Source organism: Copadichromis virginalis, linkage group LG4 (assembly GCF_057382275.1).
Source record: "Copadichromis virginalis isolate Kocher_CV1m ecotype Utaka linkage group LG4, C_Virginalis_male_GT1.1, whole genome shotgun sequence".
Taxonomy (NCBI): domain Eukaryota; kingdom Metazoa; phylum Chordata; class Actinopteri; order Cichliformes; family Cichlidae; genus Copadichromis; species Copadichromis virginalis.
In genome coordinates this window covers 35,135,437-35,162,828 of record NC_140621.1, presented here as the reverse complement: position 1 = coordinate 35,162,828, position 27,392 = coordinate 35,135,437, and the positions used below count along the sequence as shown (strand labels likewise).

At 44.0% G+C, this 27,392-nt stretch overlaps 4 protein-coding genes across 8 annotated transcripts; 2 read left to right on the top strand and 2 right to left on the bottom strand.

Moving 5' to 3' along the window:
* Positions 1–581: 581 nt before the first annotated feature.
* Positions 582–9,240, bottom strand: mfsd11 (major facilitator superfamily domain containing 11). Its single transcript, XM_085455131.1, has 15 exons — positions 9,041–9,240; positions 8,749–8,941; positions 8,110–8,294; positions 7,973–8,028; positions 7,158–7,265; positions 6,995–7,074; positions 6,810–6,906; positions 6,240–6,298; positions 5,972–6,131; positions 4,420–4,463; positions 4,268–4,333; positions 3,977–4,102; positions 3,719–3,893; positions 3,244–3,379; positions 582–3,157 (listed from the first exon to the last, which is right to left on the bottom strand). Exons 3-15 carry the CDS (start codon positions 8,203–8,205, stop codon positions 2,996–2,998), a joined length of 1,365 nt encoding a protein of 454 aa, XP_085311257.1. The 5' UTR covers positions 8,206–8,294; positions 8,749–8,941; positions 9,041–9,240; the 3' UTR covers positions 582–2,995.
* A 1,360-nt stretch (positions 9,241–10,600) lies between these two features.
* srsf2b (serine and arginine rich splicing factor 2b) lies at positions 10,601–15,090 on the top strand. 4 transcript variants are annotated; one of them, XR_014920234.1, is made up of 4 exons: positions 10,601–11,299; positions 11,628–11,921; positions 12,085–12,148; positions 13,264–15,090. XR_014920234.1 is itself a non-coding variant. In XM_085455132.1 (3 exons), exons 1-2 carry the CDS (start codon positions 10,941–10,943, stop codon positions 11,917–11,919), a joined length of 651 nt encoding a protein of 216 aa, XP_085311258.1. In that variant the 5' UTR covers positions 10,631–10,940; the 3' UTR covers positions 11,920–11,921; positions 13,264–15,090. The 4 variants fall into 4 exon arrangements, 2 of the variants coding, with proteins under 2 accessions (XP_085311258.1, XP_085311259.1); XR_014920235.1 differs by lacking the exon at positions 12,085–12,148 and having other exon boundaries at positions 10,630–11,299; positions 13,264–13,330; positions 14,894–15,090; XM_085455132.1 differs by lacking the exon at positions 12,085–12,148 and having other exon boundaries at positions 10,631–11,299.
* A 1,704-nt stretch (positions 15,091–16,794) lies between these two features.
* On the top strand, positions 16,795–18,541 carry eif1 (eukaryotic translation initiation factor 1). Its single transcript, XM_085455134.1, has 4 exons — positions 16,795–17,005; positions 17,627–17,790; positions 17,887–17,988; positions 18,069–18,541. The coding sequence occupies exons 1-4, from the start codon at positions 16,975–16,977 to the stop codon at positions 18,111–18,113; spliced, it is 342 nt and encodes a 113-aa protein (XP_085311260.1). The 5' UTR covers positions 16,795–16,974; the 3' UTR covers positions 18,114–18,541.
* Positions 18,542–21,341: 2,800 nt separating this feature from the next.
* On the bottom strand, positions 21,342–26,997 carry LOC146712025 (serine protease 27-like). Of its 2 annotated transcripts, XM_085455124.1 has the most exons (7): positions 26,918–26,997; positions 24,134–24,154; positions 23,747–23,909; positions 23,298–23,566; positions 22,282–22,424; positions 21,947–22,195; positions 21,342–21,412 (listed from the first exon to the last, which is right to left on the bottom strand). In XM_085455124.1, the coding sequence occupies exons 1-6, from the start codon at positions 26,970–26,972 to the stop codon at positions 21,974–21,976; spliced, it is 873 nt and encodes a 290-aa protein (XP_085311250.1). In that variant the 5' UTR covers positions 26,973–26,997; the 3' UTR covers positions 21,342–21,412; positions 21,947–21,973. The 2 variants fall into 2 exon arrangements, with proteins under 2 accessions (XP_085311250.1, XP_085311249.1); XM_085455123.1 differs by having other exon boundaries at positions 21,342–22,195.
* Positions 26,998–27,392: the final 395 nt, after the last annotated feature.

Genomic DNA, 27,392 nt, shown 5'->3' with positions numbered 1-27,392 from the left:
TGTTGAAAATGAGATTTAATCACTTGCATCAGGTTTTCGTATTCTTTTATGTGGCATGGGTAGGATTTGTCAGGGGAGCTATTTAATGAGTATCATAATAAAATGAACAATAAAAGGACATATTTGAAGGCAAATAACTCGCAGCCAAAGTCTCTATAAGTAGAGAAGAAAAACACAGACTCACATCATCACCGTCTGCTCTGAAATCACTGTGAAAATCATTCATATCACAGAGCTGATATAGCTCACAGATGTCTTATTCTTTTAGATTTTTTTCTTGAGTTTCAGTTTCCATCACCCTTGGAAACACATCAGCTCTCTCCCAGAACAGTTTGTGTATCAGGCAGTAAGCATGATTATTGCTGCTGCAGAGGTTTAACACAGGAGTCTGCGGGGACTGACTTACTGCTGGAGCCTCCTGTGGACATTAGAGGAACTTCTCTTTGGTTTAGCGTCACACACACAAATAACTCAAAAGTCAGTGAGGATCCAGGTGTGTTTGAAGTGACCGACGGCTCTGTTCAGATCATCTCGTGTTTCCGTCTTTAAAGCTGTGGAGCTCTCCATGTAAACACAATGAATGCAGAAAACAGTATTTTATTGACAAGAAAAACATGCAGGCAGAAGTTTGGGTGTCATTTTTAATTACATTCAAGTATAAAATCATCATCTTGGTACATTTCCCTTATTTATCCTTTGATTGCGTTCACTGCAGTAGCAACATGAACCAAAGTTGAGCAAACCCGACTCCCAGCAATAAATTAACTACAATAGTGTACGGCCATTCGTTGTTTGACACTTGGAACAGGAAAAAAAAGAAACTACAGCATGTCTGAAGTTGCTCCTCGTCACCATGGCAACATTACAAAAAGCATTAAGGCTCAAATGTCACGCTGTGTCTGTTTGGCGTCACATCAGTTTAAACCAGAGTGAAACTGTGAATCTGCACTGAGCAGCAGCCCAGACAGGCTTGACCTCAATAAAGATACCTTCTGTGATTACCCTGTGCACGCTGCAGACACTAGGTGGCAGTGTTTTCACGTGTTGAGCTACAGTCCACCATCATAAGTGAGAATATATCATGATGATTTAACTGGTTAAAGGCTATACCAACTCACTGCACCATCTAACAGAACATCACAACTGCTTCGACTCATTTTGTGGCACTTTAACTATTTTTAAACAAGAATTTATCATTTGACTAAACCTGAACCAAAGGAACGATTAAGTTCAGTTCAAGACGGGCAGAGGGGAGTCAGATGACGAGTAGAAAGATGAACGAGGGCACAGTTTGTTATATTTGTGTTCTTTTAGTTTAATCATATTTTTAATCCCGATCATTAATATTAAATGGGGAAATTTTGAAGTTCATTTGGTTGAGTTAAAATGTGGTTTAAGGAAGTGAGCTGCACATGTAGGCATGACCACTCTACGTACAGTCAGTGTAAAAAGTCTGCATTTCCTTAGACCACATTAATAAGTGCATGTCCTCTTATTATTGGCCATTTCATTTTTTTTTTTATTTCTAGAGTAAAAGCTGTTAAAAACAATCAGTTTTGGTGATTTTCTTTTAGTGGAAGGACAGATTTTTCACCCCTATATGCAGGAAAACCCTGGATATCTCCCCATGATTGTTTCTCATGTTTTTGGTGGCACCTCCATCGTCACGTTTACCAAAAGTTATTCAAACTAAGTCAAATAGCACCCCCTAGTGGGCAAAAACTGCACAGGGTGCCTTTACGAGGAAGGGAAAAACAGTTCAGTGGATGTTGCATTATGGGATTTGTAGGAACAAGCATTTTTCCCTCTCTTTTTACTGTAGACACCTACCCGTGTGAGCCACCAAATGTTAGAGATACCAAATCACTGAGACGCCCCTTCAGGTCAAAGTCTGTGTAGCTTCAACTCTGTCCGCCACTATCAGCGCAGAAAAAAAACAAAAAACCCCAAAAACCCTGACTTTATTTTCTTTTTGTTAAACACGAAGAGGTGAGAAAAGCAGCAAAGATGAGGAAGAAAAAAAACAAAAACTTTTTCCTGTCCTTAGAGGCACGAACAGAACATCGTCTGCTCTGCAGTCTGAGCCGAGCGCCGTCAGCCACGCCTGATTCAGAGTTGCTTCCTGGACCGCAGAGATGCACTTTGACGACACGGATCTCATTACAGCGAAACCAGTCGTGTAAAAGAACAGAAGACGAGGGGTGAACGTGGATCTGACACCAGAAGAAGTGACTTCTTTTTGTTTCTCTTTAAATAAAAACGGCTTAATTTTAAAGCCGAACAGCCGAGAACAGTAAAACTGCCTCATGTGGCGTGAATCGCAGTCTGTGACCGCTTCACTCCAACATTAGAAGGAAGAAAATATTTATGAGACACCCATGAGTGACAACCCTTCAGTATTTGGCTGTAACCAGAGCTGGATTTGTGCAGATCGAGTATAGACGTTTAACTTAAACCTTTTTCTTCTTGTCAACAAATCCAGAAAAAACCCTACAAATATGTTTAACCTTTTAAAACTGCTCAGTGATTGGCTCAGTGATCTGGACGCCATTTTCCCCCTCAGGTGGGTGTGGTTTCCGTGGAGCTCTTCTGTATGTTTCTAACAGATGACCGAGGGCTTTTCACAGAATTTGTTGTCAAGATGGAAGTTGGTCCACTGAAGGAGGACTAACAGCGTGACGCCAACACGAGCAGTGGGATTATTACTCTCTTTGCCTTGAATAGAGTTTATTTACAGACCGAGTGCACAAGAAGGAGGAGTCTGGTTATGAAACTAAACGAGGTATATGAGGCGTGCACACCACCGTCACACATGCCGTTTGATTTAATTGGGTAAATGCTGAGATCAGGAGGAGCGTTTGGTCCCGGGTTCAGAATCTAAATGTACCACAGCTAGCATCAGTCTGTGGGCCGGTCGTCCCTGGGCGAGGTTTTTTTCCTTTCCAGCAGTGGAGAGCGAAAAAACTCCAGCTGTGCCCTCGTCATCCGGCCCGGCTCAGATACTGTCGTAGTCCGACTGCCGCCTGCTGGAGCTGGCCATGTGCTCCACCTTAAAGAAGGTTATCGTGCCCAGAAACCCCACCACGACCAGGATGAGCAGCTGCCAGTGCAACAGCAGGTAGTTACTGTAGTAGAAGGCCAGAGCGGCCATGATGGACTGCACAGGAAATGACAAACACAGGTTAATTCAAAATAAAACTCAGCTGTAAAACAATACACTCTCCTGTTCAGCGTTTGTGTCACCTGGATGAACTTGAAGACGGCAAAGGCGGGGGCGCTGTTGTCGTGGAACATGAAGCCGATGATGCTGAGGAGCTGCGTGTTGAAGCAGCTGTCACCCAGACCGAGCAGGAAGCTGCAGAACAAGGCCACGCCCACGCTGAGGCACACAAATGGTAACGTTAACCCGACAGCATCGTTTAAATAAGTTTAGAAAACCAAAGTCTGAACACAGTCAGAGGGCTCGTAACGGAGGCTCCGGGGAAAGAGAACAAGGCTTTTATTGTGAAAAGGTAACAACCATTCATTTGCATTATTTCAGTCATTTCGATTTTATTTTAAATGCACACACATTTATCAATAATCATATATTAAAACCTTTTTATATTTTTTCATCAACATCTCTCCTTTTTTATTAGTTTGATAACAAATTATTTTTTTAAAAGTCAATTTTGTCGTTATGACTCACACCTCAGCGCCTCACGTGATTTTTCTTTACCTGGGGGTGATGAAGGCCTCCAGATCTGTTCCTTCTTCCGGGGCCAGCGGAGCGTCGCTGGCGATGTTGAGGAAAATCAGGTAGAAGGCGATGATGTGGGTGATGAACCCGAGCAGAACGATGGGGTTCCTCCCAAAGCCGATGCGTTTGTTCAGTATCCCGAACACGCTACCACCTGACGGAGAGACCCGACACTCAGCTCGTCTCCTTGTTCTCGCCCTGCGGCGTTTTCCCTTCAGACGAATGAAGATGACTCACCTAATATCTCGCCCACGCCGATGCAGATCCCAGAGATCCCGATCAAACTCTTCGCATCCTGGCCGAACCTCATCATGGCGCCAATGCACGTGCCGTACACGCCGCTGTAGAAGGTCAGCTCCAAACCTGACAGAGCCGCAGGCATCGGGTCAGTTCGAGGGGCTTCAGTATCAGTTGTGTTTAAATGTGCACTGAGCAGCTTTTTTGCATTCAGTTATTTTCATAACACATATCTGATTGTGACTTAAAGGAGGAGACCGTCCTCTCCTCGCCCAGCTCGTCTCCACCCACCTGTGTATCCGATGGAGACGCCCAGCAGCAGCATTTCTCTGGTGATGAACAGCTTACACGATTTGACTGCAGACAGGACGGCAGAGGTTAACACGCCGCTCGGGACGTTTCAGCTACAGCGAGAAAGCGAGGGTATTTTTTCAGAAACTCACCAAACGCGTCGAGCGCCTGAGAGCAGAGGTGAGAGCATCCCGAGCTGCAGAGAGGAGAGAGAGGGGGAGGTCCATCATGCTCATTTAAACAGTCACCGTGAAAGTTTCGGCCCCTCGACCTTCTAAGGTTCATATTTATATTTGGGCCCTCCTTCCTGAACATTAACAATCTACTTCCCATAATACACGGAGCTCTTATTTAAAACGCATCTCAATTTTAATTTTGAATGTACTTGTAACTCACGCAGCACACTGATCACCTGAATTATTAATGACTGAGAAAAAGTTTCCATACCCTCATTTTTCTCATTTTCTTTAAATTACGAATCATTTCACTGTTTGAGATCAGAGCTTCGTGTCTAAGTGAAGTGAAGCCATCCCAGGCCGTGTTTGAACGTGCAGCCAATCTGTGTGATTGGACAGTGATGAGCCAATGAGCTTGCAGTTTCACAGTCGGACCCGCCCACTCCACATCACAGCCTGTTTGTGTTTTAAACCACAACGACAGCAGTGAAAACGCTCAAAGCTTCCATATATTTGTCAGTGAGTGTAACATCGGGAGATGTGTTTCTGTAGCAGCCGTAAACACGTGAACGCTTGCCGGGTGGAGCAGGTGAGGCTGATGCAGAGGTGGGGTCTGAATCCACACCGGGGTCATTTCCCGCTAGCATCTACTCGACTCAGCTCTATTGCATTTCACTCATTTTCCATTCCAACTGGGTCATTAAGGCAAAGCGGGCAGAAAGTCCTGTGCCCTCATTTCAATGAGACACGAGCAACAATGGAGGACATCGAGCTAAAGGTCCACCTGCTGCTCGCTCTGCAGCTTTTTCCCAGGATGAAACACGAGAGCCCACGAAGGCGGCGGGCAGCGCGTGCACACACTTCCTTCACTGCTGGATTTTTTTTTCTTTTTTAAAAATGGAGCTTTGATGGCCCCACTGATGACTCCTCTAGTCACGTCCCTCCCTGACCAATCAGTGGCTGAGCAGGCATTATAAAAAAAAAAATCCTGGTACCAGGAAGTCGAAGTAGGTCATAGTGAAAAAGAAAAAAAAGAAACGAAAAAGAAACGGTGTTACTGCGCGTCTTTCCCTGCCGCCTGTCCACCGTTCTGTCACAATAAAGTCTTAAAAAGCAGAATTATTTAAAATAAAACTGAATTTTGTTGAAATGCATCATTTCCAGGTCTTTAATAACAAAAAGCAACACGCAGAGACATCTCCATCTTTTCCTGAACTCAGTCACCCAAATGACATCCGTTCCATTCTTGAGCGATGGCCCTACGCCTGCAGACCACAGTCTGCATGTTGTAGCTGTTTTCTGTCAGCAGGGGGCAGTGAAGAGGCGCTCTAACAGAGCTGAAGGTTGAAACAACGAGAGTCCCGCTGCAGCGGCGTGTGCAGTCTCTCGTGATCTTTGAGCGTTTTTGGGGTTTTTTTTGCTCTGTTGTTGCTCCTCGTCCTGTTCCATCCAATCAGCGCCTGACCCACGAGGCTGCACACGCCTCTGCGTACACAGACACAAACCATAATGTCACCTGAGTGCTCACCTGGTTGCGGTGTTGTCGCAGGGTTCCTCCTGCAGCAGCGGCTCAGTCGCCTCAGCAGAGGAAGAGCATTCAGAATCAGGCTTCCTGAGGAGGAAGAAGAGGAAGCAGCCGACCAGGCTTATCACCGTCAGAGAGATGAACACCGTCTGCCGGTCCTTGTCTGAGAGGAACAGCATGAGTCAGACGCTTTTCATGAGACGACCACACAGGAAGTTAATGCTATAAAAGTGTGAGGCAGAGAGCTCAAAGAAAACGGCTGGATTCAGACCTGTGATGTGGACGTGTCCGTGCCAGGCGCAGTAGATGTAGAGGTTTCCAAAGAACAAGCTGCAGAGAGAGGGAGGGAGGATGTTTAAAAAGGCGTGCACAGAAATCATCATGTGACTGAACTTCCCACAGAGCGTCATGAGTTTCAGAATCCACCGTTCCTGTTCACGTGAGCCACTCACGGTGAGAGCTGTTCACGAGCACCACAGTATCATATTTACCAGCATGCTGCACTGAACATGCTCTGCCATAAAGCTCGCCATCGTTACCGTGGTTCCCGTACAGCTGGGTGACCTCTGACCTGTTCATAGTGACAGTAAGGCTTATATCCAATCAGATTTCTTATTACAGGCACAACAGTCGCCCCCGGCTGGACATCAGGCAGACCCCAAACCTACATCCATCTTTTATATACAGTCTATGGTCTGCCTGCTGACGTGGTAATTAGCAGAATCTGAAACGTTCTGAGGTTTATGGGAAAGTACGGCAGTGGTTTGGCTGTTAGACCGAACTGGGGACAACATGGAGTCATCGACGCTTATATCCTGACTATGTACTCCTGAAGGTTTACCTGAACTGCAGCAGCGCCCAGAATATACCACTGTTTCTTCCAATGGTGCTGTCCGTGGAGTTGATGGTGAGGACGTTCCCCTGAGCTGTCCACAGCACTAGAGTGCAGAAATCAAAATGTCAGATATGTGCACAGACCAAGCTTCTTTTCCAAATATCAGGGCTAGAGGGATGCTGCTGCTTTACCTGCTGCTGCTATTCCAACCAGCACGGACGCCGTGTAGAAGCTCCAGGTGTACGGGTAGATGAACATGGCGATGTACAGGCTGTGGAAGACGACAGTGCATGAATTAGGAGGTTTGCTTTCTATTGAAGGGGTGGAAAAGAGTGGATGCGAGTGTGCAGGTACCTGTACAAAAGCCCGCTGAAGAACATGGAGAGCTGGGGCCCGATGACCGCCACCACCGACGGGGCGATGAGGTTGGATGCAGAGAAAACGCCATAGATGATGGCCATGCTGCGAGAGGTAGAGCACAGTCAGGCACCTCGCTTTAATTGATGGATTTTTAAAATTTGAAGCCACGCGAAGTGCACAAAACCAAACTTTAAACCACCAGCACAGAAGAAAAACGAGCGGTTTAGGTTCCTGCTGACGGCCTTGCAGTGCTTTCCACCAATCAGCTGTTTTCAAGGCTGTGCCTCTGTTAACGTTACGTACTAACGAAGCCCTCTACTTCATCTAAATGCTCTTGAACTCTTTGGTCACAGAACACTGACAAACTCCGGATGATCTGCTTGATCCACTCATACGGCATCATGGGAAATGTGGTTGTAATCACATGGTTGGTAGTTAACAACTTCCTTCATTAGCTTGTTTTTTTTGGTGAAAGTTGTTTTTTGAGCCTTCTGCAGACATCTGAACGCTTTTCTGTTTTTTTCTGCTGCTGGCACCGAATTGAAATGAGTATAGATTTAAAACAACAACAAAAACAGTGAAACGTCTCCGTTTTAAACTTTAATGTGACGTCTTTTCACTGTTTAAAATCAGCTGGAAGCTTTAAATAATTGACGGTGATTATGGTCTCCTCACTTCTTGGTTTCTGGAAGGTTCCTGAAAACTCTGACGGTTCAATAAGATTAACCTTAGATTGAATTAACCCCTCAGCGCTTTCTGGCCGCGACTGATTCGATTTGAGAAAGTGCCACCAGCCGACACTTGTTTACCTCGTGTATCCGCTCCCGTGGAACTCGGTGCTGTTGAAGCTCTTGATCACTGTTTGCTGTTAAGATAAAGAAAAAATGCCTTATAATATGTAAAGTTTACTTAATTTTGACAGAAGTGCGGTCAGTGACAAACTTACCTCTATATTGCCACATGTCTGAAAGGCTGTGAACATGAACATAAAGCCGAAACCGAGGATGATGATGTTTAAAAGCTTCTTCCCTTCTGGACTCATTCTGGAGGTTATCTGAACTCCCAGAGGAAGTAAAAACCAAAAATAATAATAATAATAATAATAATCTACTGTTGGTGTGAAGAGCTCATCTGAGAATAGAAACAAAAGAAGTACATGTCAGAATATGTCTCTAAGAAGCTTTAATCAGTCAACAGCAATAAAACTAAGCGACATTTAAATCCCGCCTGTTTTACCGCAAACACCCATTTTCTGCGTTTGTTTGATAAAGAATTAAGATAAAAAGCAACACTGCCTTCAAAGCAGTGTAGTGTGACTGATGTGATGTACGCCGAATTATAAAGAAGACCGTCTGGGGTGAATGAACACAGCTGTGTGCTCTCACTTGTGTGCTATCTTATTTTTATAGGAAAGAGCGTTTAATTTAGACATTTCTAAACGAGATTCGGTCTGCTGCTCGTTGCTAGAAATGCATAATGCGGAAATGCTCCAGACTATTTCCAATGACAAGAGACTATTTTTAGTTTTTTAAGTGTCACGCTTACAGAGCAGTTGTGCCCGGAAAATTAGCCGTGATCAGCTCACCAAATCTGCCGACGCTGCTGAGCTAACCTGCCCGCTTTTCTCCTCACTCAGTCGGTCAGCTCTTCGTGGGAACCCCCGCAGCCATTTATTATCACCGTTCGGATCCTAAACCAACTTTAACACCATGTTTCCGCCGTGGAAAGCTGGTTCCCGGAGCCCTTTCACAGCACCGATAAACAGGACTGACCTGAAACTAAAACGAGAGTCATGTGAGTGAAATCAGCTGACAGGCTAACAGGCGCTACTACAAGGAAACGGCTAAAAACTTGCACATGCGCAGAAAGAAACTCACGCAACCCGCTCTTGTGGAACCCGCGAGCTAGGCGTTTCTCTTGGTTTCCGTTTCCGTTTTATTTCTTTTTAATATTACATCTATTATATTTAAACCGTCTGGGTTTCCTGTTCTGTAGGGGAGCTCTCGAGTTCGTCCAGAAGAATGATTAGGCGTCTGAGGAGCTGTAGAATAAAATGTTCGTAAAATACTTATATTTATACTTATATTATTTTTCTCACACACACGCACACACGCACGAAAAAACTGTATGTTTGCAACGTGGACATCACATTGTCCAGTTTACGACATCCGCCATCTTGATTTGGGGCATGAAGCCAGCAGTAGGTTGTGGCGGTTGAAGGTGTGGCATCATCAGCACCTACTGCTTTTTCTACACACAGGTAAGCTTCTGCTGTGGGCTAACCGCGCTTCTGAGTTTTTGTTGTTGTTGTTTTAATTTTTTAATATAGATCTTTATTCGAAGAAAGAACAAAGTGCAAACTCATTAACTTAAAATAAATACAATACAGTCATACTTATCAGAGCTTAAACACAAAAGAGACAAGTGCGTGAGTGGGAGCAGAAAACAAGAGGAAAATAGCAAAAACTGAAGAAGCTTTTGTATCAAGCATGAATGAATGAACTAATGTTTAGTTTAGTGAAGTTCTAACTGTGTCTTTAATTAGAAGTCTGATAGTGTTAAAACATAATTTCATTAGGGCTTATTAAATTAAAGTTGTGGACGTCCATCATAAAGGTGAGGAAATAAGGAAATAAGGTTTTCTGTTTAGAAATTTACATTTATGAATGTGAAAATAAAAAAAAGTTATATCCATCAAAGCTAAGCTTTTTTTTTTTTTTTTTTTTAATGAAACAGTTTTAATGACATTGTTATCAGAGTCAGACACTTTCAAAATGCACCTAGCCCAACTTCTCAGTAGTTACACTGGCTTTTGTATTTATTAATTTCAGGGTTGTTGATTTTTTAAATTTTTACTCAAATACACAATTTATTATATTAGCTCAAACTATTACAAAAGTAATAAATATACATATAAATGTTGTAACTAATATATATCAAAGAGGACTGTCTCTGGGTTGCGTCTGGTGTCAGCGCAGGACTTTGTAGTCTCACTGTTTTGTTTCTTCTTTACAGGCTTCAGTAACAGGGCTGCATGTATGTTGTGGGATACTTACAGCCTGTGATTACTGTTATATAAAAGATGTTGATAAACAGTTATAAGAGAGATATCAACACAATTAAAGGTGAACTTTAACTTATTTTGTTATTTTTTTTATGCACTTTGCTTTTCTGGAAGTTGGGATAAGAGAGATAAGAGAAAATGCCATTCTGGAAGTTCTCAGGAATTATTTTGTGTTTTAGACAACAGTTTGAAATCAAATTTTCAACAACATAATTCACTACATAAATAATAATGGATTGGATTTATATAGCGCTTTTCAAGGCACCCAAAGCGCTTTATAATAACACTATTCATTCACTCTCGCATTCACACACTGGTGGGGGCAGCTACAGTTGTAGCTTTCCACTAAAAGGGTTGTTAAGTTATCAGAGAGAACATAACATCGTAGAATGACCCAATAAAAACATCTTGTTTTGTTTCCTCGTGTTTAGTGTAAAGACTGCAATCACCGCACCGTGGCGCTCGGGAGCGGATTACACTCCGTTTGTTTTCCGCGTGGAAGAAGAAGCTCTAGTCGCTGCTGGCTCGGCGCGGTTCGGAGAAATTTGTGGCGTGCTCTGTGTTTTTGGCGGCAGTAAACTGAGCCAGATCCGCGAGATTCTGCTTAAATCGCTCCGTTCTGTCTCTGCGTAGCGTTTTGAGCCGCGCAGGCGCAATCTGTGTTACTTTCCGGACTGTTCTGGGAGCTTCCCGGGCCTCTCGCGCCAGGCAGCATGAGTTACGGCAGGCCTCCGCCGGACGTCGACGGCATGACTTCCCTCAAAGTGGACAATCTAACGTACCGGACCTCTCCCGAAGCCCTCCGCCGGGTGTTTGAGAAGTACGGCCGGGTAGGGGACGTCTACATCCCGCGAGACCGCTACACCAAGGAAAGCCGGGGCTTCGCGTTTGTTCGGTTCCACGACAAACGGGACGCCGAAGACGCGATGGACGCCATGGACGGCGCGCTGCTGGACGGGCGGGAGCTGCGGGTCCAGATGGCCCGGTACGGCAGACCCCCCGACTCCCATTACGGCGGAGGACGGCGAGGAGGAGGACCGAGCCGGAGGTACAGCGGACGGCGGAGCAGAAGGTAAGGAGAGGCCGGATCTCTGGTGTGCAGAGCGAGCGTGACTGAATGTGGATCATTTACTTTCCCCACAACACTGTAATTAAGACTCCCACCATTTATCAATGATTGCATTTAATTATCCAGAAATTTGAGTTATTTGATTAAAATAAAGACCGGAAGTTTTCTTCAGACCAGCTGATTGGAGGCTCAGAGCTAACCAGGAGAACCAGATGGCTCCTGACTGCCAGCTCTGCTCACTGTAGCTCCAGCCCTGCAGCTCATGTTCTCCTCAGTTCAGATCCAGCTGTTTTTTTCTTTGACTGTAACTCAACCCACTGAATGTATCCAGCTGTTCCCCCAGCCCGAGACGCAGGAGACGGAGCAGATCCCGCAGCAGGAGCCGCACGCCTTCTCGAAGCCGGTCCCGCTACAGCAGATCCAGGTCCCGGTCCTACTCCAGGTCCAAGTCCCGCTCTCCCAGGACCAAGAAGACCAAGGCGCGCTCTCCTTCCAGGTCTAGGTCCCGGTCCAGATCCAGGTCCAGGTCCAGAAGCCGCACCCCTTCCTCCAAGAGAGGGTCCAGGTCGAGATCTAAAAGCCAGCCAAAGTCAGCAGCAGAAAATGGAAATGAAACCTCGTAGAGGTGAGTTTAAACGTTAGCGGCCATTTTATTAGATACACACATTTTTCCCTCAGATGATCAGCAGGGGATTTTTTTTTCCCAGTCTAACAAAAGTTTCTAAACTTTTCAGTAATAGAAGTTGTGTATTTAAAAAAACAAAATGTGGAATTCTCTCCTCCCCAAGCTGCGGTATCCTGTTTGCTAAGGTGGTGTTTGAGCTGAGCTGAGGCAGATTGAGCAGGTACAAGGTGTGTGGCGAGCTGCAGCAACAGGGTGGAGGCAGTCAGTGTTGGTTTGGTGGTGTTGAGGTATGTGTGTCTGCTGTTCTGACTGCGCACAAAGGAGCGGCGGTTTGTGGTGCTCGAAGGGTTGCATCACTTCCTCTTAGCTCCACTTCATTTGAATTTGTGCACATTAGATAGAGAAGGGTGACTTTACATGAGCTGGCCTCTCCAGGTGTATCTGGTGACTCTTGCTCTTATTTTGAAAGTTCGTGTGCTCATCCACACAGTCAGGGGCTCGCTGGAGAGTCAGATGTTTGTACTTGACGGTGCGCACGCCCACGCCTTCTGCAGTAGTATTCATGTTTTACTCCTGCGCAGATACTTCAAACACTTAGCTGTGCAGGCGACGCATGCTTGTGCTTGCAAAAGGAACTGCGCCACACTTGTGACCTGAACTTCATGCCATGCATATTAAAGCAATAATCGGCTCCCGTGGACGCTCGTTAACCGGTCCATCCTCTCCTGTTGCTGGCAGTCCTCATCATCCTCTGCAGACTCAGAGAACTCGATGATTTTCCAGCTGCTGCAGGTTTTGTTTGAGCAGAAGAAGAATTAGGTAACAGCAGCTGTGGTCTGAAGCGGTGCCATTGAAGTTTGCAGAGCTCGAGATAGCGGCCTGAGCAGGACGTCCTGCAGGGAAGTAAAATGAGATGTGAAGCACCAGAGCCAGCTGGTTCCAGCTGCCTGCAAGAAGGAGTAAAACCAGCTGCTGTGGTCCAAAGCAGTCCAGAATATTCAGAGCTCATGCAGCTGAGCAACAACGACCGCGAGCTGGTCCACAAGCAGGTGCCGAACTTTCAAAATAAGAGCACGGGCTTCCTCCACATGTGTGCTGTGTTTTTCTCAGATGGGCATAAAGTAGCTAACCCTAAAATAAGTCGCCAAATATTTCTGCGTGATCACAGCCAGAGAGTAAAATGAGAGTTCGATGAACAGAAGGCGATCACGATCTCTGCTCCAGTGATCTGGATTTTACGTGTAAATTTGCACGTTTCTGATCAGCCTCGTATAAAATGCTTCTTTCTGTGTCAGCTGGTACTTTCTTTAACTTTTATTCCTGACGTTTCTTTGATTCACAGTTTCGGTTAAAGACGTGTGACCTCCCGGACCGGCTCCCACGCAAGCACCAGAGTCCAGCTGTGAAAGGTTATTTTGTCTTCTGTGCTTTGGTTCATTTCCTTTTTTTCGCTGATTTATTGTGATTTTGTTTCCTTTTCATGTCCCGATTACGGTTTAAATGGTGTGTTCAGACCTGGATTTAAAAATGAAAGCTCATAAGATAGAATGTTCCACTCCTCTCATATTATCATCTCCTCTCTGGCCTGTATCACAAAGGTGTCATAACTGCAACACAGTCACATGTGTGAACTGATGAATTGTGTACTATTATTGCTGACAAAACTCAGGCCTGATGGGTGAATCGCCTCAGTTTCTAATATTAATAAACCTTCTATAATAATACATCTGATGTTTTTCGTTGAGTTTGGACACAAAGGTCTGTCCTTTGTGTCCAAACTGTCCTTTATGATAACAGAAAACCTAATTTAAGCTTGAAATTAGCTGTAATCTCCCTTTGTGATACAGGCCCACAAAATAATGCTTAAAGGATAATTTATGTGTAGATCTTCTTGGGGGTGGGGCTACGGGAAAGCGTTTATACCTGAGCAAACACTGAGCTCCCTGCAGGTCCAGATTCAAACCCAGAGCTGCAGTCAGAACCACCACAGTCCAGTGATCGCTCTTTAAATCAGCATCTGAATTCACTGTTAAAACACCAAAGACTCACAAAGCAGGTTAAAGTGTCTGTGAGTTAAAATTCCAGTTTTTGTGAACGGAGCCTGGTGTAGTGTGGAAAGACGGCGCCCATTTCCACGACGAGCGCAGCGTGTTTGGTTCGGCAGTTTCACTTCCTGATGCAATTCCAGAGATGGCTGTGTTCACAGCTGTATGTGGACTTAGTCTGCGTGGGGGTGTGGCCTGCTGTTACACGCAGCAGGTGACACCTCAGATGAGCTCACCTTAAAGAAATACAGTGATTTAAATCAGCAGAAGGAAAACGGTGAAGTCCTTTACTGCGTTTCCTGGAAGCTGCAGCAGCTCCTGAGCGACACACAAACTACTTTTTTTTAAAATTGCTTAATGTTTTCTTTATTTTAACCTTCGTGTACATCGCTTTGTGACTGCCTGTCTGCGAAAAGCGCTTAATAGATAAACTTTACCTACTTATCAACAAAATCAACATTTATATTGATGAGACGGCTTTAATGAAAATACGAGTCACACACAAGTCATTTTAAGTGTTCCAAAGGAAAGAACGGATCGGGAGCTTCTTCAGAAGCTGCAGGGAAGCTCAGGCCGTCCAGCGCTGCTCCTTAAATCCCCAAATCTCTGAAAAAGTGACGGAAATCCGCCCGAACCAAGCCAGAATTATACTTTAAGCATCCATTTGTTTTCTGTCGCACCTCCATCTGCTTTTCTTGTCTGATAAAGTGACATGAAACACTTTTACCCTGTAGAACTGTAGCTTCTTATTTTCAGTGTGTTTATTTAGCTTTTTCATTGAATTTCCGCATTTAAAAAAACACAAACTAGACATTTGTGCAGCTCAGTGTTTGTCAGGTTATTCCAACCTTTTCAGGACAGACACACACTGACTCCTTTGTTCTTTTTTTAATGCTAACCCTGCTCGTGTGTTTCTTTGTGCACTAGGCGCAGTTGTGTAGCAGTTGAGTTTTGCTGGTTAGCTGTTAAGGTGGCGTGTTGCGCCGACGTGTCCGTGTTCTCCTGATTGGTCCTGTGACCGCGGCGCTAACGACTGCTTCAGTCTCGGCTTCTGTACAAAGACACGGTTTTTCTCTTGTACACAAATGTGACTTTCAATAAAGATTTGATGTTTTGTGTATAAAGTTGTCCTCTCATCATTCGGCTGTACGTGTGGTGTGGAGATTTCACACAGGAGTCATCCTCACTGTCGTTTTAGTTTCCAAAGGAATCCAAACAAGTCAAAGTTATGGATGTGAATTTCTGCACAGCAAAGACGAAGACTTGGATAAAAACTGCAAGACATTTTAAGTAACTATTGTAAGTGTGGTATTTTGTCCCAGCATCATCCCAACAGTTGGGAAATTCCAGAGTTGTAGCAGCTGGAACATGAAATACGGCCTGTGACTAAATCTCTTAAATAGATGGGTTACTAATAAAGGAATAGGTATGTCTAAAATGTTTTTCTTTTCAACATGAACAATGCACTAACACGGCTCTATTGTTGATGGATTCATTTACATCATCGTAAATTGTTCAAATGGGATCAGTCCGGGCGGGTGAATGACCACCTCCGGTGCGATTGTTCAGCAGGATGCTGGTAGAAACTGTTGGCTGTAGGAGAATATGCAGAAGAGGAAAAATGAAGGAGGGGCACAGTAGGCCAATCCTCACCTCCTCCAGTCCACCTGTTCACAGGTGACTGAGCCACAGGTTGGCTCTGATGTGTCAGCTGAGTGAGTGTTAGATCAAAGAACTATAGGATACTATACTACTGACTTTTGGATATCTTCTCCTTTTTGGCTTTATAAAAAATAAAATTTGAATTTCAGTGCAGTTCAAGTAAAACGAGAGAAAGTATGGAAGGAGGGTCAAACTATTACATTCACAAACTTGAATACCTGAGAATCCATACTCTGAGGAGGGAGACACAGTAGTCTGATTTATCCAGTCATACAGAAAAAGACAACAATGGATGGAGTGAAAGAAACAACATACGAATGTTACAACCAACCAAACGAGACCGAGCTGATGTAGGTTTTGTTTAAGTTCACTTCCCACCCCTGTGTCAAGTAGATTTCCCAGCTCTTAGATCAGTTAAGTGCACTTTATTAATGGATTGCATTTATATAGCGCTTTTCAAGGCACCCAAAGCGCTTTACAATGCCACTATTCATTCACTCTCACATTCACACACTGGTGGAGGCAGCTACGGTGTTATCCTTATGTTATCCTTTATTTATTTATTTTATTTTTAAATGAACAAATTATAATCAGAATTTTAATGAATGAATAATAAAGACACTACAACTTGAAATAATCTAAGAAATGTAATTCTATTTATTAACTATGACAATAAGATACAAAACAAAGGAAAAACATTTCTGATTAAATGAAATTGAAGTCACAACAAATATGAGAGAAATATTAAAGTTTTTAGAACTCAAAACCGTAAAAAATCATTTTATTTATTAAGCTAAACTGAAAAAAAGAGACTGGCCTCTCTTGGATTAATATAAGCACCTTGGGTGTATTCAACACAACTGCCTCATGTTTTAAAGTTAAGTGAGTTAATTTAACTCAATTGTTTAAGTTGCTGCCAAAACAAAACATCTGTGTACAACCAATGTCCACTTTCGAATTATATATTTGTGTGTGTGTGTGTGTGTGTGTATACGTTTTTAAATATAATTATATGTTTATTTGTAATTTTCCAGTTGCCAATTTGACTGAAATCTAACGACATGACGTCACCCTTCCGGTAAAGTTGAGAAAGAGTTCTGGGCGTGGCTGCCTGCGACGTGCCGTTCTTAGTCAAAGACGTGCTGACGCCAGTTTCGGGGCGGAGCTATAAAGGGTTGTTTTCCAGCACTGCCAACCTTACGCGATCTCCATTTTGTGAAAGCTGCCGAGGCCGAGCCTTGTGTCGTCCCCAAGAACCTCAGAAGACACGAACAAAAGAGTCTAAAGCAGCCGACGGACCGCTAGCTGACCAAGTTATTATCCGAAAGGAAAGCAAATCTTATCGTATGTCCGCTATCCAGAACCTCCAAACTTTTGGTGAGTGGTTTTTGATCGAAGAGAGCAGTCGCAGAGGGTGGGGGAAGGGCGAGAGCTCACGGTGCTAACGTCCAGCTTCAGCTTGGGGCCGAGGCTTATTTCCTGTGGCGTAGTTTCATTTACCTGCTTTTTACCTAACTAATTCGATCAAAATAAAGCGTGAAACTGGAGAAAATAAATGGGAAATGTCTGCCCGGATGTGTTAACTTTGTGGAAAAACGCTGTTTAGCGGCCTTGCTAACGTCAAAACGGCCGCCGTTAGGCCCAAAAGCCGCTTCGAGCTACATATTTGTTTTCTTAGAAACCTTTGCCGCCTTTTTTTCTTCTTTTGTTTATTTACTGGTGGCGTTAAAATATCGGATAAATGTCTCGGGTGTGATATACCGCGGGCTCGGTGGTGCCGCTGAAGTCACCCTGCCATGACTCTGCTGTTATTTGGCAATGGTTAAGAGCTTGCTAGCCCGACCTGCTGCATCTGTGCAGCTCTTCATTTGAAATATGAACCCCCAGTGGTAAACACGGGCAGGATTTGGCAGCAGGACAGCCAATCTGTATGTAAATCAGCCGGGTGAGCTGCCAGCCTTATGTGTTCATAATTCCATTGTGTTCTGCTCTTTCCAGACCCCTTTGCTGATGCAACTAAGGGTGATGACCGCCTCCCAGCCGGGACAGAGGACTACATCCACATAAGAATCCAACAGCGGAACGGGAGGAAGACCCTCACCACTGTCCAGGGCATCTCTGCCGACTATGACAAGAAGAAGCTAGTCAAGGCCTTCAAGAAGGTACAGCCACAGCGCTGCTTTGTTCTGAGTTTGGAGGTGGTTCTGGTTGTTGCTGCTGCAGCGTTTTTGCTGATTGACATGTTTTTGTCTCCACAGAAATTTGCCTGCAATGGGACAGTGATTGAGCACCCAGAGTATGGTGAAGTGATCCAGCTTCAGGGAGACCAGCGCAAGAATATCTGCCAGTTCCTCATTGAGGTAGGTCTTCGTCCAGATGTTGCCCCTGATGTTTGTTCTCAAAGTTGCTGAGTGTAATTGGATCCCTTTGTCTTCTGTAGATCGACTTGGCCAAGGAGGAGCAGCTCAAAGTCCACGGCTTCTAGGAGCTGCTCTCGACCCACCCCCCCTCTCCTCAAAGGCCATTAAACTCCCCACCCCCGCTACATCTCTACCCCCTCCTATGTGCTGCTGTTGCTCTTCCTCCCCCCTCCCCTCTTTGCAATCCCACCAGCTCCTGTTAGCTAACACGTGAATTACCTCTGAAACAAACATGGGACTCTGTAACACCACCGCCCCCCTACAACACCAGGGGGCAGGCTCACTCTCACAAAGACACACCACTGCAGCTCCACACAACATCAGGGATGAGTGGTGATGACCCTCCCACACACTTCCACCTCCTCGTCCCTTTTGTTTATTTCCTTTTAAAATTTTTCTTTTAGGTCTTGTGCCACAGTACGGCGGCACAGTCTCATGTAACGTTTTTGTTTTGTACTCTTAAGGTGTTTCAATAAAACGATGAGTCTCCATATTTTGGAGTCGAGTGGTGTCATGGGGAACGGGGTGGGGGCTGGGTGTGCAGGAGGGTCCCAGTGTTTGCAGGTCGGAGGAGGTGCTGAGGATGTCTGTTAAAAGCAGAAAGGGGTTTCTGTAGTTGGCCAGCTCCAGATCTTTACCTCCTCTCGTCCTGCCTCATAAGTTGCCATTGTTTACATCCATCTGAGTGGAGAGCATTTAAGTGACCATCTTCACCACCATCCAGCAGATTTGGGCTTCTTGTTGGGTGCATTTTCTTCTCTTTGCCAATCCAAGTATCACACTTTGACTGACGCGAGGCCTGTAAGGAAGGTGGAGTCTGTTCACTGTGATCAGATGGCAAAGTTACACCAGGGTGGGAAATTTAGTCCAAGCTGGTTTCATTTCTTTTGGGATTCATTAGTGAGGGTTTCCTGCTCTGGTCCTCAACCAGCTTTCTGGTTCAGCCCCACAGCAAATTTGGTACTGAACCTGTGGTTTATGGACACTTGAATCTATTAATTTCCTGCAATGCAATAATTTATAAACAAGTTCAGATGTAGTGATGCTGAAATAATGGTTTAAAACGAACACAAAGCCATGGCCAGGTCGCACTGTGCTACTGTGATGGAGTGTTTTGCAAGTTCCACATTTGGTTCAATAAAATTTCTGCAGTTGATAAGCCTGTCATGTGTGGGTGCTTTTACTACTTCAGTTTGCAGCAGATTTGAGCTCTGAGGTGGAGAACACATCTGTGGACATGTTTAATGTGTAAAATAAGGATATGCTACTTTGGTGCTTTATTTCTGTAACTGCACAGCTGTTTAAAGTAGACTCGTCAAAGTATTTAATAAAAACAAGCATATTTGCTAGTGATGTGTAGATGAGGCCTCGTGAAGCGTTTCAGCACATTCCCCGAACTTCGATACTGTCGACAGTGTTGCTGTTTTGCTCCATACTGACACCTGCTGGACCTTAAATGTCATTGCAGGCAACTTACTTGAGACTCTCAACTAGGGGTGGGTTTTTATAATCGATTCATCGATTAAAATCGATTCTGGCTTGGATAACGTAAAATCGATTCATTAAAATCCTGAATCCTGAATCAAAATAATAGAACACATATTAATGAAAAATGACAATAAAGCTGTTCAGTGTCTGTATAGGCCGACCTGTGTTCATTCTCGGTGTGCTTGTCTCCTCATTTTCATGTTTGGCTCTGTAACGCCTAAACACTGAGGAGGTGCTTTTGTTTGTGTAAGAAAGCTCCGCAGAACAGATGCGACATTTAACCTGCATAACATGAAATAAATATTTTACACTGCAGGTCACGTTGCTGTTGTTCCTAGATTACACTGAAACAACGACAGACAAACAGTTACCTTATTTGCAGTGAAAAGATCAAAATGATCCCACACAGCAGAAATCTTTCTTTTTCTTTTGGGCTGCATTTTGTTATAGAGAGATATGTTTTTTTTAATCTTTGCGAGAGCCTTCTGTCACAGAGCACTTCTGACACTTGTCTCGACTCTCAATTTAAAACATTTAAAACTACAGGCTGAAGTCTTTCAGGTGTGTAAAACAGGCAGGTGTCACATTTCCTCTGATGGTGTAAAATTAACGAAAGGTCTGTGGCTGCTCCACACCGCTCCAGAGAATCATCCACTGGTGCTCCGTACTCCTCCAGCTGCTCATCACCGATGCGTCCAACCATGTAGTCAGAGTTTAAGCTGCATCTCTGCGGTTCATAAAAGAAGCCGGCACGGCGACACCGAGATCCAAAACTACGCTTCTCTTACAGTCGTGACACACCGAGGCTGCAGCTGTCAGCAGCTGTTTGTTGGTCAGTCACTGCTCTTAGTTTATCCACAGGAAACGAGTTTATGTTTGAAGGTCTCACTCTGCACATGCACGTATCTGCCAGGAGGGGGTGCTAAAAGATCTGCTTTCACACTGCACACAGTGTGTGTCATTTCCCTGAGGTCCACAGGACAAGCACTTTCAGCTTTTTAATTTCCCCAACATTTAGTAACATTTTGACAATAATCAAATAAAGTGTTATAACAAGCACAAAATCAGACCTGCTCTTTATTTCTTTATGTTAGGTGTCGTGATGATGTTGTGATAAGTGTAATTTGAATCTTCTTTCTCTTCTCTCCTTTGGTCACCTGCTGCTTTTGAGACTGTATGCTTCTGAGTTTTATTTATTTACTATAAATAATAAATAATGTTCAGCTGTAATGATGTAATACGTTAGCACTGCTGCCTGGGTTTGAATCCCCCATCTGGCTGGAGCCTTTCTCTATAAACCTCCATGACATTTACACCAGGATAAAGAAACAATAATATTATGAAGTGGTTACTGAAATCACGATAATGACAAGAAGAATCAGAGAAAGAGCTTGCATCCATGTGCTAATGAGAACATCGTCGTAACCAGGCGAGCAACACGGCGAGCGCTTGGTGTGTGTGCTGCTGACAAAGACAGTTCAGTTCAAACTCCAGCTCTCATTTCAAATCCACAAACATGTTAAATGATTCTACTTTTTTCATCTCAACAAAAGAAAGAAAAAACAACAAAAGGTTATTTGAATTTCTTTTATATTTCAAATCAGTCCAAGAGGGATGATCATTGCCGCTGTGTTCCCGAGATCCCCAAAATATATTTCTTTAACTCCAACTGATAAATATTAGAGGCGATTTTATGAAAGCAAATCGATTCAGTCCTGTGGGCACTGTGGTTGTGGTTGTTTTAGGGGTGGTGGTTGGCACTGGTGGCAGTCCTTTGCAGGTGACACTGAGGTCAGGGTTAGGGGTTTGTAGCTTAAACCTATTCGCTGGAACGTTGAAGACAATGTAATTACACAGCAAAGCAAGACACGAGTAGGCAAAGTTCTTCATGTTTCTCGTGCACGGGAGAGAACCGGACAGGCGCCGTTCCTTCGCTTGACCCCAGTCGCTCTCGTCCGCTCCCCCGTAACACTGCTCTTTTATTGAGGTTACATGAATATACATAGGTGCATTAACATATGACGTCTACATACAAACAAAGAGTACCTTGCCTGTGTGTGTGTGTGTGTGTGTGTGTGTGACCCCATGAACGACTTCCCTAAACCTGCTGGTCTGGAAGTCCAGCAGTTCATCTAAACAAAAGGCACTTAGCCTAAAACAGACATAGATACGTTTATCCTACCATAAAACAATAAGAGAAGGTACGAGCTCTCCCACGCTCCCAGAGTGCTCTGGAATACACACAAAGTTTGCAGACTATTAAGGATCAAACCTCTACCAATCTACAACTAATTATAAAACTCTAAGCATATATAAGTAGATATTTCTAAGCACAAATGATAATCAACAATACAAAACCTGACACGTTTTGTGTGTGCGTGTGGGGAGGTTAGCCTGGGGCACCAAGCAGGCTAGGACCGTCCCTGGGAGGCAGTCCTCAGCAGGAGACACTGAGGTCACTGTTGGTCCCAGTGGACCTGAACGTCATGAAGCCCGGCTGGTTGGAGGAGATCTGGGTCCTGATCCAGGTCTGGTACTGGGATACTCTGGCGTAGACTCCTGGAAGATTCGGCCTGGCACAACCTTCCCCAAAACTGACGACTCCCGCCTGAATCCAGCGACCGCTCTGCTTGATCACCATTGGACCTCCTGAATCCCCCTTTGAGAGCAGAAACATTTACTGTTAGCTGAGGAGAAGAAACTGTAGAAGGTGAAAATGTGCCAAACACAGGTAACAACAATCACCTGACAGGAGTCCTTTCCTCCTGCACTTAACCCGGCACAGATCATGTTGCCAGTGATTGATCCCACTCCATAGTTACAGTTACACTGCCTGTTTCCCACAACAGGAACCTCCACCTCCATCAGGTTGGGTGAAGGAGCGGACGCTAAGGCAAAAAAGTATAAAGCAGAAAAAGTAAAGTAGATGAAAGGTCTCCCTCATTTGATACCAGGATTATTGTGTGGCTGTAATTCCTTCCGTATCAAAAATATTTTTCTTGTCTAGTGATATTTTAACACTGGGGAATGACGCTTTGGCTGTGAAATGGAGAAACAACACCAGTATTCACATGGCGAGACAAAAATTGGAAAGATTCTAACGTAAAATTGGCCAAAAAATGAGGTGAGTGGGCAGGTTGGATGCACTCCTTTTGCAGGCCTGTTGACTGCAGTGGCTTGTTTTATCTCAAACAGCTAACAGATCAACTGCAGAGGAATGGCTTATTTGAAGGTCTCTATCACGGTTCTGGGTCATTTTGACGCAGCATTTTCAGTTTCTTGCATTTTGGTATTATTCTCTATGATTTATGTTCTGATTCTCTGGTTGTGCTGTTTTGATTGTTATTATTCTATGTTTCAGTTTAATTCTGGCTATGAGTTTAGTTCTTGTTCTTGTTCCCTCGTGTTTAGTGTAGGTGTCATGTCTGTGCCTATTGTGTGCTTCCTGTTTTACTTTGAAAATCTGTGTCTCATGTCAGTGTTTCCAATTTTGCTTCCCTTGTCTCGTTAGGTCTAATTCCTCCCAGCTGTGCTTCCCTCCTGTCTCCAATTCCCGGATTACTCGACTGGGTACTTAAGCCCTTTTAAAACATTTAAAAAAACAATGTGTTCCCAGTCATCAAACTCAGATTTAGAACATTTTAGCTTGCAGAAGAATTTTATTGCTTGAAGTATTTCTGAGCCATCTGAGAAAGCACACTTATTTCTTTCAGTGTGGAGATTTTTTACTCTAAAAGTAATCTGGTGTTTTTATGACCCACCTCCTTCTCTAGTACTTCCCCAGCCGGTGACCCAGCTGTTAACACCGCTGTAGAAGATGCTGTTTGAAGCTGCCAGGCAGACGGGAGAAATGTAGTTGTTGAAAGTCACCGGTGAGGAGAGCTGCAGGAGGCAGATGTCGTTGTCGTTGGTACCAGAGTTGTATTTTGGATGTTTGATGATCTTTGTTACAGTTCGAGATACTGCATTGGGATTGGATCCCTGTAGACTCTGACGGCCCAGATTCACAGTCAGTCCTCTCAGGTTGGTGCTGAGATCATCAAGGAGCACAAAACAGCATGCAGTTATTACGATGGCTAAAAAGAAATGATATTATTGATTCCTACTCTGTTAAATATTTATCCTGTTACCCCCCCTGAGCCCCCAGATTAGCACCTTTCACAGCGTCTTTAAATCTTGTTTAGAGTGCAGCTTCAGCCTCATTACTCACGTTTCAAAGCAGTGAGCAGCAGTCAGCACCCACTGACTGTTAATGAGGGATCCTCCACAGAAGTGGGACCCAGATCTTTGCAGACTGACCTGCCAGGGCCAGCTGCCAGCGCGGGCCGCCTGTCCTCCTACAATCTTGGTGTTGAGCTTTGGCTGACCACAAACTGAAGACCGACATTAAAACACAGAGTGAGCATTACTGTAGGAGCTGTAAACTCTCAGCACTACAAACTGCTGAGTGAGGACACAGTGATCCTGGACTAACAGCAGTAAAAAGTAATCTGATTTCAGGAGTTCACTGCGTTGCAAGTCTAGAGTCCAGTCAGAAACTAATATTCATCCTCATGATGTATTAAACATTACAAGTTAAAAGGAAACTTTATCTTACCATTCAGCTGTGACTCAGACTCTGAAAAACAGGAAAACATTTTGGTTAGTGTCACCTCAGCTATTTTGAGTCTTCAAACTGGACGTCTGGACTTTTGGTGCAATTCAAGCCTTTTGGAGCATTTTTAAAGACATCATCTGATCAATAACAGCGCTGCTGTGGTTTCAAGTCTTTGGTGTCTGGGAGTCCACGAACACATGATCTGCAGTTACATCATAAGTTTAAAGCTTATGGACGTGCTGCACATGATTACTACATGATTACAACGACCAAGAATTATTTTTAGGGGCTTGTTTATATTAAATAAAACATGATACAGAGCATCGCAGCACATTAAAAAGACAACAGCCTTAATTAACGCAGTGGACGATTGGACCCAAAAGTTGGGTTGATACGTCATCACTTATGTTACGATTCGATGTTGTCAGTGTTTTGTTTTAGGCGTGACTGTTATGGGTTTCCTGTTTTACTTTGAAGGTCTGTCTTATCTCAGTGTGTTCAGTTTAAGCTTCCTTGTCTCGTCAGTTCTGATTTGCCCCAGCTGTGTTTCCCTCCTGTTGTCCATTCCCTGATTGCTCGCTCTATGTATTTAAGCCCTGTGTTTCAGTTTGTCATGGTCGTGATCTCCCCCCGTGTTGTAAATAGTTTGTTGTATATAGATGTAAATAGTTGTCGATACTGTTTTTACTCGGTAGCTGTAGGGGTGAGAAGCCATTTTTCTTTGGGAACCTTTTCTCCTGTTTTTGGTTAGAGAGGCAGGTAAGACACCTGTAATATTTGTTTGGGGTTTTCTGTGAAGGTAAGCCAGCTGCATTTCATTTCTAGAGTTTTTGTTTGTTGTTTTGGCCATGCTCACCCTGATGCCTGCTACCTTTTGGGACTCAATAAACTGACTGGCTGTTGTGAAATCCGTGGTAGCTGTTTTTTGTTGGTTCGTCCTCCTTAAGAGCAGGGAGTGGGGGGGGGCATTTTTCCTTATTTTTGTTTTCCTTATGTCGCACGCCGGTTCCCTGGGCTGGGGTGTAACACTTAACAGATAACAACGAGGGTAACGAAAAGTCTAAATATGGCCACATCTGACTTTATGAGCTATAAGAAGAATTATTTCCTTGGTACTTAAACCGATTCTGAAGTACAATTTCACTAACTTAGAGGGTAACCGTGGCAGATCGCCTCAAAACAAATTTCCCACGCGTGGGACTAATAAAGGTTATCTTATCTGGAAACAAGTGTAATCTCCACATTTCAACTTTTTTTCAAAATAGATTTTCTAATTTAATCTTGAAAATTCGACTTTATTCTTAAAATGATCAGTAATGTTTTTTCCTAATGTGGCCCTAATACTCTGTAATTAAGTTCTAACTACATAATTATATCTAATAAAGTGACTTCTTACATTCATGTATATTATATCCAATATAAGCATTAGAAATATCCTGTCTCAGAGTGATGCTGAAAAACTTTATGCATTTATTACTTCCAGGCTGGACGACTGTGATTCATTATTATCAGGAAGTCTTCAGTTAATCCAAAATGCTGCAGCCAGAGTCCTGACAGGGACTAGAAGGAGAGAGGTTTCTCCTGTATTGGCTTCCCTTCATTGGCTCCCTGTCATGGGCTGGGACCCAGCATTTTCTGTTCATTTTGCATCATTGGCATGTACTGCAGAAGACATGCTAAGTTCTTGTTGTCTCTACCATTAGTTCGGATTTCAGTTGCCTTGTATTTTGACATTCTTTTATGTTAAGTCATCCAGTCCAGTCTTTAGTCCTTGTCGATCTAGATCCTGTTGTGTCGTCACCCCTTATGTTCCAGTCTGCCTTGTTCATGTTGTCAAGTCAGTATTACGTCTGCCTCCGTCATGTTTCCTGTTTTATTTTGAAAGAGTCTGGTGTTCTTTGTTCATTGTATTTAGTTTCACTTCCCCTGATCGCCCCTCGTGTGTATTTAGTGTGTGTGTACGTTTCTGTCTTTGTCAGAACGTCTGTGTCACCATGTCATAGCACTCATGGTAGTCACAGTAAACATAGTTATCGTGTTTAGTTTTCCCAGTGTAGGTTGCAGTTTAGTTTGTCACCCAGTTTGTATTGTATTCATATTTATCAGCCAAAATAAAATGGCTTGGCTTTGGTTTAACTCTCCGCTCCGTCTCCTTCTGTGTGCGCACCTGGGCCCTCGTTCTCGCACAGTCAGCTCCGCTGGCCGTGACACTCCCGCTTAAATCCAGAATTGAATTCAAAATCCTGCTCCTCACATACAAGGTCTTAAATAATCGGGCCCCATCTTATCTTAATAACCTTGTAGTACCATATCACGCCCTGAAATGTTGGTGATTTGATGATATATAAATAAAACTGAATTTTCTTATCACAACAAAAACAGCAGCTGAATGTCATCTACGAAGGACGTGAGCCACATATTTGAACTGTAATATCTCTTCTTGAGTATTAAGACTTAATATGTTAACATTATAAAAACATTATAAGTCTCAAGTTCTTAATATGAATTGGAATAAAACACGGAATCAAAGCTAAAATAAAATAAAGCAGCTGTGACACAGACGCTGATTGATGGAGAGCAGTTCAGCCTCTCAGCTGCTTCCAAACCAAACAGATCGTCACATTAATCTGTGTTTTAGCTTTCATCACCAAGATAAAGATGAAGCTAAAGCACAACACCAGTCCTCCTTTTCCTGCAGTGCCACTTTAAAGTGAAGCGCTGTGCTCCTGAGTGTTTTCACCCTCTGAGTCGTACCTGATGCAGGTGTGTGCAGAGAGCTCTTACCTTGGGTCAGGAGCATCAGCCCAGCAGCCAAACACATCACTTTGTAGAAAGCCATCGCTGTAAGATCCAAACCTCCAGACCTGCTGAGGCATAAATAACCTTCCTCTCTCCTCCTCCTCTCTGTCTGCATTAAGCACACCTCTCTCAGACACCTGTCTGACGACACACCCAACACCTCACTGCAGCTCACCTGATCCAGGAATTTCAGCTTCCAGGCAGCAATGTTGAACCTTTTTATTAATCCTTTCCAGCTCGATTTCTCTCCCAGTCAATCAGTACACGTCCTTTTCTCCTTCCTTGGTGTCCAGCCTCACATACGGTTCACTGTGAGCCTTTTCCTTTATCCTTGCCACCTCTCTCTTAGCAGCCAGCAGTCCGGTCTACTTCCTTCAGCTCCCTGACTCTCCCACTCTTCCTTTGAATGCTTTCCTGTACTTCCTCATCCTAACACCAAGTCCTCTTCAGTACACCAAAC